Source organism: Lissotriton vulgaris, chromosome 6 (assembly GCF_964263255.1).
Source record: "Lissotriton vulgaris chromosome 6, aLisVul1.2, whole genome shotgun sequence".
In the NCBI taxonomy this organism is placed as follows: domain Eukaryota; kingdom Metazoa; phylum Chordata; class Amphibia; order Caudata; family Salamandridae; genus Lissotriton; species Lissotriton vulgaris.
Window position 1 is genome coordinate 1265425328 of NC_141694.1, and position 17631 is coordinate 1265442958.

General features: G+C 47.2%; 1 protein-coding gene across 1 annotated transcript in view; it reads right to left on the reverse strand.

Moving 5' to 3' along the window:
• Positions 1–17631, reverse strand: part of CDC40 (cell division cycle 40) — a 480503-nt gene that overhangs the window by 66627 nt on the left and 396245 nt on the right. The window contains exon 14 of the mRNA XM_086927386.1: positions 16630–16774. Coding sequence (XP_086783512.1) covers positions 16630–16774 — 145 coding nt within the window. The remainder of the gene's footprint in view (positions 1–16629; positions 16775–17631) is intronic.

Consider the following 17631-nt stretch of genomic DNA (forward strand, 5'->3'; position numbering starts at 1 on the left):
GTGGTTATTGTGAGTTTTTCCTGGGTTTTGTGATAGTAAATCTATATTTTCTTGATTTTCTACTTCAGCTTTTTCTGTTGCTGCCTCTGTTCCTCCCTGTTGCTCACTGTGTGTGTGGCCTTCTTCTTCCACTACTACTTTAGGGGAGAGACTTTCACCTCTCTTTTCACTCATCCAGCAGGGAGTTATTGACGGTTTTAAGTTTATGACACTTTCACAAAGTCTTTTTCCACACTTTTCTCCTAGTATAACCTTTTGGTTTTGTTTTTCAAAGAAAATAGGGCTCCTCAGACTATCCCAGTGCCCCACACTAGAGACTTCGTAGTTATCGCCTTTTGACGCTCCCACCGAGTGTTTTGCTCTAATTCCTGCCTCCTCTATACATTCACATTCACACACTGCAGTGTTGCACTCTCTGCTGCTGCCGCTGCCGCTCTTACCCCGGAAGAGAAAACCGATCTTGAAGAGTTTCCTCTTGCAGCTCTGGGCAGCTTCTCGAGCTCTCTCCCACAATCCGTCTCTGCCTGAAGAGTCGATTGCCGTGTCCGGGCTTTGCCGCACCTGAGCCGTGACCCACCCCGTCATGCGGAACGGGCGTTTCCTTTCGCTCAGCTCGTCCAGCCTTCAAGATGCAGTTCAGCGGCCGCCACAAACCGCCACAAGCGAGGGACACACAACAACGAGTTTGAAAGTACGCCGCCGCTGCCAGATCTGCTCACACTGCTGCCCTCGGTTACCCAGCTCACATCGATCAGGTAACGGGCTCCGTCCAATTGTTCGTTCGTTTCAGTGTTATTCCTGCGGGTGCGTTGGGAGATTTTGCTGATTTACTGATTACCCTGCTGCAGCGCTCAGAGACACATCATGCTTTTCCGGCTAGTTTAGCATTGAGAAGCGTTTTCTAGACCGTTTCACCTGGAGTCTTGACGGAGCTCGCGACCGAGCGTCTCAGCCGGCCGCCATCTTCCCCAGACAAGTTCTTGGAAGTGAGTGATCATCAACTGCATTTATGTAGAAAAACCCATTGAGCTCAATGTTAAATTGTGTTTAGAATTGTGTTGCCTACTGCAACCAACCACTGTAGCTATTGTACCTACAAAGTCTATTGCCTTTTTGCAAAGTAATTACCTAAAGGCACTCATATTGAGAAAAGTATATTTTGATACATGTTGGTTCTAAAATAAAACTATATCTTTTGACATAAAAACAATTGGCCTAGAGTTCATTTCTTGAGTGTGTGAAACCTTTTGCTGACTGAGTGGGTACAACAAATGCTTTACACTGTCCTCTGAGACTGCCTTACTGCTCGACCAAGCTATCACTTTGGAGAGTAAGGTTATATCTTACTTTAACCTCTGCCATACCTCTGGGGACTGGGGAGTCTATACACACTGTACCATTCTTTGGTCCAGTATATATACAGCCACTTTCCTACAGGCACAGCATACTACTCCAAACTGTAGGACTCAGAAGTTATTTGAGTTGTTGAGGGGAAAAATTGTGTTTTTCAAACAGAGCCCAGGTGGATTGCCTCTTAAGAAAACTACTTGTGACGACAAGCCGGTAACTCCTTTTTAAACTCCTACTCACTGTTTTCAAATCCATGAAAAATACAGGGCCTCACTACCTTGCTAAACGCTTCATGCATTACAATCCCACACGATGTCTGAGATCCTCTGGGACCAATCTCATCACGATCCCAAGGTTCAAGTACAAAACTAGGGGTGGGAAAACATTCACCGTCCTGGCAGCAAGGGCATGGAACAACTTACCCGTTAATCTCAGATTAATTGAAAAGGAGTGTCTCTTCAGGAAACTCCTTAAGACTTGGGTGTACCAACAACCAGACACCTCTGTACTGGCAGCCATCTAGACCCAGATTCTCGCCACGTATCACCCATCACCTGCACGCATGCTCAGCGCCAAGATGCTCCTTCCGGAGCGAAAGTTTGCGCTCTACAAATACCCATAAATATCAAATATCAAACTCGGCACAGGTACCAGCATAAGTACAAAGAGGTACAACAGAAAACATTCGATAAAATGCATGAAATGGAATGTGTCCGATTTGGTTTTGATAAAGAATCTACATTGGGAAAGGAAGGGTGTGACCTCATTTATGGGTCATTTCAAAATTGCGTCTATCAAGAAAAATGTTGTTACTGTCCACAAGGGTAGTAGTACGAGGAGCATTTCTATGTAGGAGAAGTGTATTGTTGATATATTCAAGCCACAGACCAGACATGAGTTGAGGAGAACACTTTCCATTGCCCAACTGCTAGAATGTTGGTGGAAGTGCTCATGGTGTTGATAAGTGGGTTGGAGTAGACCAGACTGATGAAGATCAATCAGCTGGTTCTACTGGGAGTGATATCCAGCTCAAAGTGTTTACCAGCCCTAGGAAGTTACCTTTTCGCTCCAAAGATTACATCATGAATTAATATATTTGGTTTCCATTTCCAGTTTATTAATTCTCTTTAATTTGGCATGGTGGGGATTTATTCCTAGCTATAGCTGTCCATCATACTGCACAGTATATCTGTGTTATTTTTTTGTTTTTGATTGCTGCTTTATCAAGTGGGGGTGTGTCTTATGCGTTTAGATATGATGGCTTAAATTATTTTCCTTCTGTAACTGAAATGCAGTGCATGCATGGAACGTTGGTAGCCCTCGTCAGTGGTAAGTTCAGAGGGTGGCAATTGGAGGATGGGAGCTGGACCATGCAACTGACAGAGTTGTTGCTGGTAATGAAATCTAACAATAACACGTTTTTTAAAGTCACAGACAATATTCTGAAGACTATCTCACTTAGTACTGATAAAAGACATACTAATAATAAACTAAGCTTTCGTAAAATATAAGCAATAAAGGCAGAAAAGAATACTATATGCTTATGGAAGGCTTATTAAACCTTTTTCACTAAACTGAAACGTGTGGCTCTCATGGGAGGTTCTTTTCCCATTAAGGCATTCTGCTTGGGGAGGGGGAGGCACATTTTTCAACAGCCATGTAACCCACATGAGTGAGCTATGTGGGTGATGAGTCATGAAAAACACTTCCTTATTAGAGACTCTTCTTGCCTTTGGTTTGTAAAAATAATGTTGGGAGTGAGGATAGCATTGTAGCCTACAGCTGAGGGCTATTATGGTTAACAAAGAAAAGGGCCTTTAAGAACACTTACAGCCCAAGACAGTGACGGGGAGAAATAGAATGACAAGCACTGGCATTCTGGAGCAGAAGGTCTCTTGTAGCCACGATTGTTTGAGGGCAACTTCAGTGGCTTCAATGGAGCTTTTAACATTTTAATGTCACACTAACCAGGAAAGCTCACTATAATGGAGTCTATATCAGAACATTGAAATGTTGGAAGTTTAATAGAAAACAATGAAACAGCAACGGTTTATAAACACTTGTATGGGCCTTTGGTATCAATAAAAGTACAATGTCCTTCTCCTGCATCCTCCCACTCCCTCTCACAAGTATCGCCTCAAGATATGTGAAATTAGCAAGAGAATGAGACAGGCTAATGCTGTGGGCGAGTGCAAACAACAACAGTTCTCCCCCACTATCTCTTTTCCCTGTTTCAAAATGACCACTGGAGCTGAAGGAGTGTCGAAGGAATTCGTCTCAGCTCCTGTTTAACCCTCTGCAAAAGGAAAACAAGTAGCTGAAAGAAAATCAGCAGCTGACTTATGCCTTCATTCATAGCTCCAGCTGCCATATTTTACATTTACTGCTGTGGCCATGTAAATTGAAAAGAGGTTATATAACAACCAAAACAGACCTCAGTAGTGGCCTGTATCACTACTAGGGGTGGGTGGAATTTGCATAAATGCGTTACGCAAATCTCGGCGAAACGGTAAAAAATCACCGCGAACAAGCAGAAATTCCGCGGACACACGGAATTGCGTGTTCGCGGTGCTTTTTTCCTGTGCGCATTTTTAGAACGTGAACAAGCAAAAATATTTATATAACCCTATTCCTGAGCAACTCAACAACACGCAAAGAGAAATTTTGAGTGTGCTGCACCTCTCTATTGGCCTTAGGCCTGCCCGTCTGTCGTCTGTCCGATGCAGAGCTATTAGCTCTTATGGTGTGCACTACCACCGCCCCTGTTGCTCCTAAGAGGCAATTGTTAACAAAAACAATGACAATTCCACCCACTGTGGATTGCACCACAAGAGTTCAAATAATGCAAATATCAATAAAGAATATCCAAGAATTGTTATGTCTTATTTTGTTTATTCTTTATTCAATTTTCTTTTAGGCAGCCAACGCGTTTCGTTCAACAGAACTTCATCAGGGCGTGCTGTTTGTGTCCAATGTGCACAGACATCACATCTTGTTTCTCTGTATTTCACGTCCAAATCAAAGTAAGCGGCTATTGTGCCGAGCGAAAAGTGGCGTCCTCTCCTGAGGAAAAAAGTGTCCGTATTGAAGTTTTGCAGAGCGCAGAATTTTGGTTAACTTTGCATTCTCCGCGGAACGCGAAATTACCCAAATTCCGCAAGCGGAATGAAATTTACCGCCCAGGCCAAATCACTACCCTGTAACTCATATTTAGGGCTACAAGTTTTAGGGTAATTTTTTTTACATTTCCATCTGTATTTATCCTTTTTTATTTTTTGTAAACTTTATCTGTGTTTATACATATTTATTATGGGTTTTGTGAAACAAATAAAGTTGAAACTGGTGTATTTCCACATTTATTTAACCAATAAATATGCAGTAATGTTTAAATGCGTGCCAGGTTTCAGTGATACGCACACCTGCAGAAGATAAATCAATGCACTTATATGAATATATGCACATGTCAGTATCAACCTTGTGCATGTCTACTGAGTAAATAAGCCTCTTTACTAAATTTCTCTTTTTATTTTTAACACCCTCACCTATTAATCTACACAGTTATTGGCTTGGCAGTCTTGGCAAAGTGTATTTAGAATCACTCGAAATGGGCCCAATATCCGTTTTTATTCACCTTTAAAAATAAATACAGATAAGAAAATAAATGTTTTTTCCTGCATTTATCTGTAAAAATTAGTAAAAACGGAAAATAGTGAGCCTTACTCAAATTTCACCATTATCGTCCGGGCTGTGACACCAGTAATTAAACTTCTTGAAGCAGTACACCTTTTCTAGATTGAAAAGTAGTGAGCTAATAAATATTTTCCCTTCTCAAATATATTAACACGCATTGGCTTTAAAGGAATGTTGTATGGTAATGCGAAGCGTTATAAGTAAATAGCACTGGAATAGATATGTAATTGTGTGGAAGCAAAGAACTGTAGAATAATATTGGTGTAGGTTAAAAGGTCAAGTGACAGTTACATTGTCAAGCCAGGCCTAAAAATCTATGCAGGTTAATGACTGCACTCCTCCGATCTGTGATGCTGCCAGAGAAACACAACACACATTATCTAGTTATCTAAGACACTTAAATAGCATTCCAATGTCCTTTGTGTGTCCCTGAAAGTTCAAGCAGAGCCAGCCTGGATCAATAAATAAAATGATCACTGCTGCGTGGGCTAGCACTTTTTTGTGAAAGTATACAATTTCTACCCAATCAGAGCACGTACACCCATGGCTCCGAACATGTGGGCTGAGCCAAAGCCCTCTCTAGTGATTTTCGTAGTTAAAACGCACGCGGCGAATACTTAAATTGATGTCATCTTTTGCCACTTCTAGTTGTGATGGAAGCATTGCAGATCGCATGAGAACAATAGGCCAACAGAGCACGCCGTTGCGGTGGCCAACAATTACGATAAGGTAGGAGGGGCACCCCCTGTGTTTCAAGATGTTTATGAACACGAGCTGACACAGCAGGCTATTAATGGCGTGCCTGTTCCCTCACAGCATCGCCTGGGGAAGTAGTAATACATCTTCCCGAAGTAACTCAAGTGTGAAGAGTGCCGGCGATTCTTTCTTCCACACTGCCAACACATGGAGGTAGGCTACATTGTATGTCGGATTACAACAAGACTGTAACCAAGTACTATATGGGGAAATGACAGCAGATTTATTTTCGGTTTATCTGCAGAAATTCCTCATTTGTCTGGCAATTTTCCATCCAAGTGGCCGGTGTATTTGATAACAGGTAACTTAAGATATCAGTAGAGGAGTCTGAGAGCAAAAGAATATCCTTAAGGTTTACAAATACTGACACCAATCCCATTATTATTTTCCAGAGTGACGGCCAATTCTAGTCCGTGTCCTGAGGAGAACCCTTAAATAATATAGTGGTTCGAAACGCGTTGACTCTGAGCTCGGGCAAGAAAGAAGGGGCATTTTCAGGGCATTAAAATACACCACTAACATTTTCCCTAGAAATTTGACCCTAACATGAAGAACAGTCTCTGGCTCAGTTAGATAAGCAGGCTCTCGCAATGTATCTAATGGCCGCTTGTCTTTGTATATAAGTAATATTTAAGGACTGGTACCCTCGATTGAAGTAATTTGAGGCATTATACAGTTGTCTATTTGGTGTGTACAGGAATTTATCACATCGATTTTGTGTATTATGTATTTCTTTTGTATGTGTTTATGTGTTGATAACTGTGTGACAAGTGTCTATTCTCCATGATATATCAAATAATTTCAAAAAAATATTTATAAATTATAAATGACTAAATCAAAGAATGCGTCCCACCTAGAATTTTTTCGCTAGGCGCGGTAGTGTGTGAAATAAAACCTGTCTGGCTATTGTTTTTGTTTAATAATTTTGAGTGGTCCAGGCCAGCCAGTGACAGGACCCAAGCCTTCCCTTTTTCCCATGATTGCCTGGCGACAGCTGCGCTGTCAAGCCAGACCACCAAAATGAGAGCGGAAGAAAAAGAAAAACAAAATAAGTCTATAACATTCAAGCTTTCAGTTAGATGCTTCATAGTTTGCTAGAAATATCAGCTTAAAAAGAATATTCACTGATACTGTAAAAGAAATTATTTAATAAATGTCATATGGTATGTTAGACCTGTCTGGCTTTTTGCGTAGTCCCTCCAATTTATTATTTATTTTGTCCCCTTTTTGCCCCTCACACCCTTAATAATTTTTGTCCACTAACTTTTTCTAGGTGTTGGTCAAGGGGATAGGTGTTCTTTTTCCCCTCATAGTTTTTCACCTCAGGCCCAGAGGCCTGTTCTGACAGGAAAAGTTGGAACCACAAAATGGTGGCTACCAACTGCCCTAACTGCCAAACCCAGAACTTGCCCATAGACTAGTATAGGGCGTTCCAGAACCTTCTGGTCCCTTCTGGACCACTGAGAGTCAGCCTATATAAGGCGGAATGCTGGGCAGCCATTTTGTCTACCTGAGAGAGTCAGCTGGAGGACAGGCTATCTTGGAAGGTGGGGGGAGGCTAGTGAAAGGGTTTATCTCCTGGACTGGGAAGCAGCCTAATTAATCCACTTCTCTACTCCTCCTTTGGGATCCTTGTCTTGTCCCCGCTGTGGATGATTAAGGGAGACCCTGGGCGCCTGACTAGTCCCTGGACTGAAAGAATAGGGAGGTGGACAGGAGAAGGAGACTACAGCACTGTGGGGTGCAGTCCTCTGCCCAGTGAAGAGACTTCTGCTGAGATTCCCTCAAACGGAGGAGGGCTAATCCTTGTGGCCCCCCAGCCTTTTATTCAGTCCTCCATAAAATCCTGCCCTGGTTACAGCGACTGTCCCCTAGCTTAATCACCCCACAGAGTGTCATCTCTCACCTGCTGTGGAGTGAAGCCAGCGCCTGGTGAGCTGCCCTGGTTCAGTGGTTGAGCGCCAACTGAGAGGAGCAGCGGGCGCTGAGGGAGCAGTGGCCAGGAGAGATCGGGCTGTTCTGCCCCTGTGACAGCGTGGGGATCGGCGCCGAGTTGTGGCTGAAGAGGCGATTTGAAGGTAAAGGGTGCCGGTTTTCATGAGGCGGCGCTGATCTCGCCGTCTGCAGGACCCCGGGGGCACCGGCCGCATCGTGGTGAATATGCCCAAGGTTTGAAGTTCACTGAGCGCTACCGCGCATGCCCCAAGCGATCCCACTCCTTTGTGCAGGAGGGGCCTAGGACCGAGCAGGCCTGGAAGAAGCAGCGTCTCGCCAGCGGAGCCAGCGCAGCGGCAGGCGGGAGCGGAGGCGGGTCTGGAAGCGAGGTGAGAGGCGGTGCAGTGTGAGCGCCTCGCGCATGCCCAGAAGCATAGCGCGTCTCTTGCCAGAGCGAGGAAGAACTGAGGAGGAGTGCCAGGAGTCCCCCGGCGGCGGTGGAAAAAGGGAACTTCTCTCCCCTGCTCGAGCGGCCCACAGTGAGGCTGGTGTGAGCGGGAGGGGAGGTCTGTGAAGCCCGAAAGCAGCTTAGGAGACTCGGCGGTAACTGTTACTCTGGTTTTGGCGCCACACAGAGGAGAGCTGAGGGGCCCCAGAGGCTGAGGAATCTTGGTAGCGTGTGGCTCCCTTTTGTCCAGCCCAGTGATTTCCCTCATCCTTTGGCGCAACAAGACTACCACCGCCTATCCTGGCACAAGTTAGGAGGTGTTCTGTAGGGGGAGAGTGACGCTAGAGGTTATCAGAGAATAACCCAGACACTGGTAATTTCCACAGCTGTGTTACATAAAGTGGGGAGTATCTTGAGGAAACCCTCAGTGACTGTACTAGGAAGAGGGGGTTGTAGGCACTGTGGGAGACAAGTATAGTGCACTTAGTAGTAACCTTTTCTAACTAATGGTGGAGTCTGATAAAATGCACTATTGTTGTTGATTATTGAGTTAACTTAGCAAATCTGAAAGTGCTGATCTTCTCTTCTAAAGTAATGCTGTGGAGAGAAGTTGCCGAGGAGTAAAGCAGAGCACAGTAAATGCATAACTGATTTATTGGAGTATAAGTGTTACCTGCCAGTTTTGGTTAAGAGGTCTGACCAAATGTATTGTACTGCAAATGCTGATTGATAATATGTTTTAGAACTTAAAAGTATAGTTAATGCTTCAAAGACAAACTGAAATGCCTAAGTTGTAAATTTTGAAACCAAAGAGCAGAGTATATTATTTTTATAAACCAGTACATATTTTCATAACAAATTGGTGTAGTGTCCTTTTTAAGTGTTATTGCGTGGATTTACTGCTGGGTGGTTTGCAACCTTCACACTTGTGCCTCTAGAATTGCATGTCTTACCCCTAGGCCAGGCTACCCTAGGTGACCTGACATCCCAGGCTCCAACAGATTGGTGCCGAGCGGTGGTATACTGACTTGGTTGCAGCTACTCAATAGTAATTCAACGCAATACACTGACCTACACCAGGAGTTTTCTCCTTGCGGCCCTCCTAATTTGAATTTTGATTTTCCAAATTTGGTTCTGGTGGTGGGTGGAGGTTAACCCCAGGTCACTTCTTGGTTTTCTCCTGTGTGCTTATTTTATTCCATAGGGAAAGATGGAATTAAATTTTGAAGAGCTAGAGTCTTACACCGTGACCCAACTCAAGGAATGGTGTCAGCAACAGGGGGTATTCTTTAAAAAAGGTGCCAGAAAAGGCAAGTTGCTGACAAGCATAAGGGCATGGGTGGAAGCTCATTCAGGGGAGGAACTGGACACAGAAGGGAGTGACAGGGACACTGTCCTTGAGACTGCAATGTTGTACCAAGCTGGAGGGGGGAATCTGCTGACAGGTCCCAGGACACCTTCGAGGGTGGGCAGCAGCGTCTCAGAGGGGGGTTTAACTGACGCCGAGCTAGAGGATAGGAGGGAGGAGAGGAGAATGAGGTTGGAATTAGCTAGAATGGATATGGAAAGGGAGGACAAGAGGTTAGCCCATGAGCGAACCATAAAGGAGATGGACCTCCAAGCTTTAACACTCAGGTCTCCCAATCCAGATAATGGTGGCAGCGAAAATAAAGTGAATACCAGGGAATCCAGACCCTATCTACCCAAAGATGTCGTTGCCAGTTACACCACAGGCGATGACATTGCTAAATGGTTAGCCGCATACGAAGTTTCTTTAAGGGCTCACGGGATCCTAGAAACTCACTGGAGGGGTGGGCTGTATAAATACATGCCACCTGCTGGCAGAGACACCTTGTTGGCTCTGGAGCAGGATGAGCAAACCCACTACCCTACAATGAAGGTGGCACTGGTGAAGAAGTTTGGACTTACCCCTGAAAGATACAGACAGAAATTCAGGGGAAGTCACAAACTGAGTACCCAGAATTGGGTAGATTTCTTGGATTACGCCAAGAAAGCCTTGGAGGGTTGGGTCCAGGGCAGCGAGATGAAGGATTATGAGGGGCTGTACAATCTATTTTTGAAAGAACACCTCCTCGAGAAATGTTTTCCCGAGCTGCGCCAACACCTGGTGGACAGCAAGCTGACCAATCCCCGGAAGCTTGCAGAGGAGGCGGATACCTGGGCAAGTACCCGGGTGTCCTCAAAGGGGACTGGAGGGGATTCTCAAAAAGCCGGACAGGGCGCCCCCCAGAAGAAGGAGGGGGGAGATAAAAAGAAGGAGTTCTCCAAAGGTCCCCAAAATAATTTCCAAGGAAAGGGAGCAGGTTTCACCCCTAAGGCAAACCCGCCCAGAAACCCTAATCCTGGCCAAAGCCAGCAGCCAAGGGTTCTCCACTGTTTTGAATGTGGTGGTGTTGGACATTATAAGGGAGATGTCAGATGCCCAAAGAGACCACCCCCTCCCACCGGAGGAAAGTCACCGGGAGTAGCTAGTGTAGCGCTCGGGGAGGAGTTGCCCTTAGATAAGGGGGGTGAGTGGGCGGGTGTCACCTTAGTGTCCCTGGGAGAGCGGGAGATGGTTCCAAAGATCCAGGTGCCCCCAAATACTACAAAGTATGGGCAATGGGTCACCATCAATGGCCAGAGAGGGGAGGCTCTGAGAGATACAGGAGCCAGTATGACTATGGTGAGAAGTCAACTGGTGTCTCCAGAGCAGGTGGTTCCCAATGTACTCCACCCCGCCGCGATGGCTGACGGCAGAATGGGCCACTATCCAGTGGCTGAGGTTCCCTTTGAGTGGGAGGGGGTTGCAGGTTCACTTCGAGTTGCCGTAAGCCCTGCAGTGCCAGTCGATTGTCTGTTGGGGAATGACATGGAACACAACACTTGGAGAGAGGTGGAATACCGGACGCATTCTGCGATGCTGGGTACACCTGACTGGGCCTGTGTGAGCACACGGTCTGCGACTGCCCAGAGAGGGAGTTCACCCGGGTTGGAGCCTGGAACAATGGCCCAACCCGCTGCTAAAAAGGGACAGACCCGGAGACAGGGAGAGCCTACTCCGGCTTCCACACCCCATGTGACAGATCGGCCACCTGCGGTGGTGGACCAGGAGTCCGTGGAGGGGGAAGTAGACTCTCTGGAGGATTTACCCATCCCTGCTGAGTGGCATGTGGAGGGAGGTCCTACCAGAGAGGATTTCTGTAAGGGGCAGAGGGAGTGCCCCACCCTTGAGGGACTGAGGCGACAGGCTGAAGCCCAAGCAGCAGGTGATGTTACAGGACACTACCATATTTACTGGGAGGATGGACTCCTCTACAGTGAACCCAAGGTACCCTTGCCTGGTTCGTCAAGGGCCTTGGTAGTCCCGCAACAATACCGAGCATTTCTTTTGGAATTGGCTCATGCTATACCCCTGGCAGGACACTTAGGCCAGGACAAGACCTTTGCACGGCTTGTCCTCCACTTTTACTGGCCTCAGATGAAAGTGGCGTCCAACACTTACTGTCGGACATGTGTAACCTGCCAGGCCAGTGGGAAAACAGGGGTGAAGCTGAAGGCTCCCCTGGAACCACTTCCAGTCGTTAGCACACCCTTTGAGAGGGTGGGCATCGACATTGTAGGGCCTTTAGATCCACCAACCACAGCTGGTCACAGGTTCATCCTGGTCCATCAGGCCACACAGTACCCAGAGGCAATTCCTCTGAGGACAGTCACTGCACCAGTGGTGGCTAGGGCCCTAATGGGGATCTTTACCCGAGTGGGATTTCCCAAGGAAGTTGTGTCCGACAGGGGGACCAACTTCATGTCAGCTTACATGCGGGCAATGTGGAAGGAGTGTGGAGTGACCTACCGGTTCACCACTCCCTATCACCCCCAGTCAAATGGACTGGTTGAGAGGTTTAATAAGACCTTGAAGGGCATGATCAGAAGTCTGCCCGAAAGCCTGCGGAGGAAATGGGACGTCCTCCTACCCTGTTTGCTCTTTTCTTACAGGGAAGTGCCTCAGAAGGGAGTGGGCTTCAGCCCCTTTGAGCTTCTGTATGGGCACCCTGTACGCGGTCCTCTCAGCCTGGTGAAGGATGGTTGGGAGAAGTCTCCCAGGAAACCCCCCCCAGGATGTGGTGAGCTACATGCTGGCCTTCAGGAGCCAAATGGCGAAGTTGTGGAAGCAGGCTTCCGACAACTTGGAGACCAGCCAGGCAGTTATGAAAGAGTGGTATGACCACAATGCTCACCAGGTGGAATTGGAGCTTGGCCAGAAAGTGTGGGTGATGGAGCCTGGAGAGCTTAGTGCCCTCCAGGATCGCTGGACAGGCCCCTTTGAAGTGTTGGAGAAGAAGGGTAAGGCCACATACCTGGTGGACCTTAAGACCCCTCGACAGCCCCTACGGGTGCTGCATGCCAACCGTCTCAAACCCCACCATGAGAGGCCCGAAGTCATGTTGATGATGGTGACTGACGGTGAAGAGGAAGCGGAAAGTGAACCTCTCCCAGATCTATTCTCGTCTCAAGAGAAGGATGGGTCAGTGGAGGGAGTGATTCTCTCTCCCACTTTAACTCCTGAGCAACGGGAGGACTGCCGCCAGATCCTGGAGCAGTACTCTACGTTGTTCTCCCTTGTCCCGGGAAGGACTCACCTGTGTACCCATGATGTGGACACAGGGGACAGCCCACCAGTGAAGTCGAAGACCTACCGGCTGTCGGACAAGGTGAAGGCTAGCATCCATGGAGAGGTTGCCAAGATGCTAGAGCTGGGAGTTATTGAACCTTCTAACAGCCCTTGGTCCAGTCCGGTGGTGCTCGTGCCAAAAGCCGCGCCACCAGGCACCACACCTGAACTGAGGTTCTGTGTGGATTACCGAGGACTGAACTCAGTGACAAAGACTGATGCTCATCCGATCCCTAGGGCGGATGAATTAATTGACCGGCTAGGAGCTGCCCAATATCTGAGTACCTTTGACCTCACTTCAGGGTACTGGCAGATCTCCTTGACAGATGGAGCAAGGGAAAGGTCAGCCTTCTCCACGCCTGAGGGACACTTCCAGTTCTGTGTGATGGCCTTTGGGCTCAAGAACGCCCCTGCCACATTTCACCGGATGGTGAACCAGGTCCTCTCTGGAATGGAGAGTTTCTCTGCTGCTTACTTGGATGACATTGCTGTCTTCAGTAGCAGTTGGGAGGACCATTTGCAGCATTTGCAAGCGGTTCTCCAGGCCCTGAAACAAGCTGGACTGACAATCAAGGCCAGCAAATGCCAGATTGGGCAGGGGTCGGTTGTGTACCTTGGACACTTGGTGGGTAGGGGGACTGTGCAGCCCCTGCAGGTGAAGATTGAGGCAATCATGGCCTGGGAACCCCCAAAGACACAGACTGAGGTCCGAGCTTTCCTGGGCCTCACAGGCTACTACCGTCGCTTTGTGAAGGGGTATGGCACTATTGTAGCGCCCCTCACAGAGCTCACCTCAAAGAAACAACCTCGACGGGTAGTTTGGACGGGAGCTTGTCAGCAAGCTTTTGAGAAATTGAAGCAGGCGATGTGTGCGGCACCGGTCCTGAAAGCCCCAGACTTCTCCAAGGAGTTCATTGTCCAAACAGATGCATCAGAACATGGCATTGGGGCAGTGTTATCGCAACTAAATGAAGAGGGCCTGGATCAGCCTGTAGTCTTCTTATCCAGGAGACTGCTTCCCCGGGAACAGAAGTGGAGTGCAATTGAGAGGGAAGCTTTTGCGGTGGTGTGGGCTCTGAAGAAGCTGCGGCCATACCTCTTTGGCTCGCACTTCCTGGTTCAGACTGACCACCGACCCCTTCGTTGGCTGATGCAAATGAAGGGGGAAAATCCCAAGCTGTTGAGGTGGTCCATCTCCCTACAGGGAATGGACTTCCGGGTGGAACATCGGCCTGGAGTGGACCACGCCAATGCAGACGGTCTCTCCAGGTATTTCCGCCTTAGTGATGAGGACTTCCAAGGGGTTGGGTAGTTCTCCCCACTTTCAGCTGGGGGGGACGCATGTTAGACCTGTCTGGCTTTTTGCGTAGTCCCTCCAATTTATTATTTATTTTGTCCCCTTTTTGCCCCTCACACCCTTAATAATTTTTGTCCACTAACTTTTTCTAGGTGTTGGTCAAGGGGATAGGTGTTCTTTTTCCCCTCATAGTTTTTCACCTCAGGCCCAGAGGCCTGTTCTGACAGGAAAAGTTGGAACCACAAAATGGTGGCTACCAACTGCCCTAACTGCCAAACCCAGAACTTGCCCATAGACTAGTATAGGGCGTTCCAGAACCTTCTGGTCCCTTCTGGACCACTGAGGGTCAGCCTATATAAGGCGGAATGCTGGGCAGCCATTTTGTCTACCTGAGAGAGTCAGCTGGAGGACAGGCTATCTTGGAAGGTGGGGGGAGGCTAGTGAAAGGGTTGATCTCCTGGACTGGGAAGCAGCCTAATTAATCCACTTCTCTACTCCTCCTTTGGGATCCTTGTCTTGTCCCCGCTGTGGATGATTAAGGGAGACCCTGGGCGCCTGACTAGTCCCTGGACTGAAAGAATAGGGAGGTGGACAGGAGAAGGAGACTACAGCACTGTGGGGTGCAGTCCTCTGCCCAGTGAAGAGACTTCTGCTGAGATTCCCTCAAACGGAGGAGGGCTAATCCTTGTGGCCCCCCAGCCTTTTATTCAGTCCTCCATAAAATCCTGCCCTGGTTACAGCGACTGTCCCCTAGCTTAATCACCCCACAGAGTGTCATCTCTCACCTGCTGTGGAGTGAAGCCAGCGCCTGGTGAGCTGCCCTGGTTCAGTGGTTGAGCGCCAACTGAGAGGAGCAGCGGGCGCTGAGGGAGCAGTGGCCAGGAGAGATCGGGCTGTTCTACCCCTGTGACAGCGTGGGGATCGGCGCCGAGTTGTGGCTGAAGAGGCGATTTGAAGGTAAAGGGTGCCGGTTTTCATGAGGCGGCGCTGATCTCGCCGTCTGCAGGACCCCGGGGGCACCGGCCGCGTCGTGGTGAATATGCCCAAGGTTTGAAGTTCACTGAGCGCTACCGCGCATGCCCCAAGCGATCCCACTCATTTGTGCAGGAGGGGCCTAGGACCGAGCAGGCCCGGAAGAAGCAGCGTCTCGCCAGCGGAGCCAGCGGAGCCAGCGCAGCGGCAGGCGGGAGCGGAGGCGGGTCTAGAAGCGAGGTGAGAGGCGGTGCAGTGTGAGCGCCTCGCGCATGCCCAGAAGCATAGCGCGTCTCTTGCCAGAGCGAGGAAGAACTGAGGAGGAGCGCCAGGAGTCCCCCGGCGGCGGTGGAAAAAGGGAACTTCTCTCCCCTGCTCGAGCGGCCCACAGTGAGGCTGGTGTGAGCGGGAGGGGAGGTCTGTGAAGCCCGAAAGCGGCTTAGGAGACTCGGCGGTAACTGTTACTCTGGTTTTGGCGCCACGCAGAGGAGAGCTGAGGGGCCCCAGAGGCTGAGGAATCTTGGTAGCGTGTGGCTCCCTTTTGTCCTGCCCAGTGATTTCCCTCATCCTTTGGCGCAACAAGACTACCACCGCCTATCCTGGCACAAGTAAGGAGGTGTTCTGTAGGGGGAGAGTGACGCTAGAGGTTATCAGAGAATAACCCAGACACTGGTAATTTCCACAGCTGTGTTACATAAAGTGGGGAGTATCTTGAGGAAACCCTCAGTGACTGTGTACTAGGAAGAGGGGGTTGTAGGCGCTGTGGGAGACCAGTATAGTGCACTTAGTAGTAACCTTTTCTAACTAATGCTGGAGTCTGATAAAATGCACTATTGTTGTTGATTATTGAGTTAACTTAGCAAATCTGAAAGTGCTGATCTTCTCTTCTAAAGTAATGCTGTGGAGAGAAGTTGCCGAGGAGTAAAGCAGAGCACAGTAAATGCATAACTGATTTATTGGAGTATAAGTGTTACCTGCCAGTTTTGGTTAAGAGGTCTGACCAAATGTATTGTACTGCAAATGCTGATTGATAATATGTTTTAGAACTTAAAAGTATAGTTAATGCTTCAAAGACAAACTGAAATGCCTAAGTTGTAAATTTTGAAACCAAAGAGCCGAGTATATTATTTTTATAAACCAGTACATATTTTCATAACAAATTGGTGTAGTGTCCTTTTTAAGTGTTATTGCGTGGATTTACTGCTGGGTGGTTTGCAACCTTCACACTTGTGCCTCTAGAATTGCATGTCTTACCCCTAGGCCAGGCTACCCTAGGTGACCTGACATCCCAGGCTCCAACATGGTATAAATAACATTTCTTTCATGGAGTCCATGTAATGTTGCCAATCACACTGCAAAATACCTAGAGAGATCTTTAGCATCAAGGAGACATAGAAGTAATAGGCAGTGAAGTCATTGCTTTAATGAAAATCTACCTCATAGGTCATGCTTTTGCAAACTTTCTGTGCTGATAAAACTGTTGATATGTCAACTATTTATATGACTTACCTCATGTCAGGCGAGAAGTCAACTTGACAGGCATAACCAGCTACCATGTGACCTTTGAAGATTTTCTTTTTGTTCAGTCGGAATCTGTTCTGGGCTCCAAATATCAAAATTTGATTGTCCATTGATTGACAAGCCAACCATTTTCCTGAAGAGAGAGCAAAACAACTCTTGCAGTGAGTGCAAAATGGAGCAAACATCGTACTATTGACATATTCAAGTTCTATCCTGTACAAATCAAGAGGCACGGCTATTCCAATAAATCATTATCAAAAGTTTGTAAGGTATGGGAATTAGCACTTTCATTATACTTTCAGGTTTCAACTGATATAAAAACCTGTGGGATTGAAAGGATATGTCCAGAGTCTAAAATGTGAAGTTCAGGTAGGATCACAGGGACATTTCACCCTAGAAGTTAAAAAAATTAACGTTGAATACTATTTAAAAGTTAAAGTAAAATTAGGGATTGCTTCCTCACTCTGCATGTATTTTATTTGATGCAATGCACTTCAGAATTAAAATGAAATTAGAGCCCAATTTAATTGGAGTAAATGCCTCAGGGCAAATGTAGCATCTATATATGTATCCGGATGGAAATGAGTAAAAGTTTACAAGGTCATATTTTATACATATGCACAAACAAACCTATGTAGAACAAAGGGAGTTAAAGTGTTTCGCTCATAGTTAAGCTGGTTAGTCAACAGAAAAAGGTTTTGTTTATTTACACACCATCATCAACTCATAGCTGCCAAGGTTTCAAATCGCTATGTGTGACATTTTCATAAGTTCAGTGTCATTATGAGTGACATTTCAATGACTATGATTGACACTTTGTCAAAAGCAAAATTAAGCAATGAAAACCAAGGAAACACAAATATCAGACATTACACCCATTTGAGCAACACAAAACACTAATAAGATCTTAGAGTTTTAGCAAAGCAACAGAAATCAAAGGGCAGGAGAGGCACACAGCCTAGGGGGTCAAAGCCCACCCGCAGCAGGCTG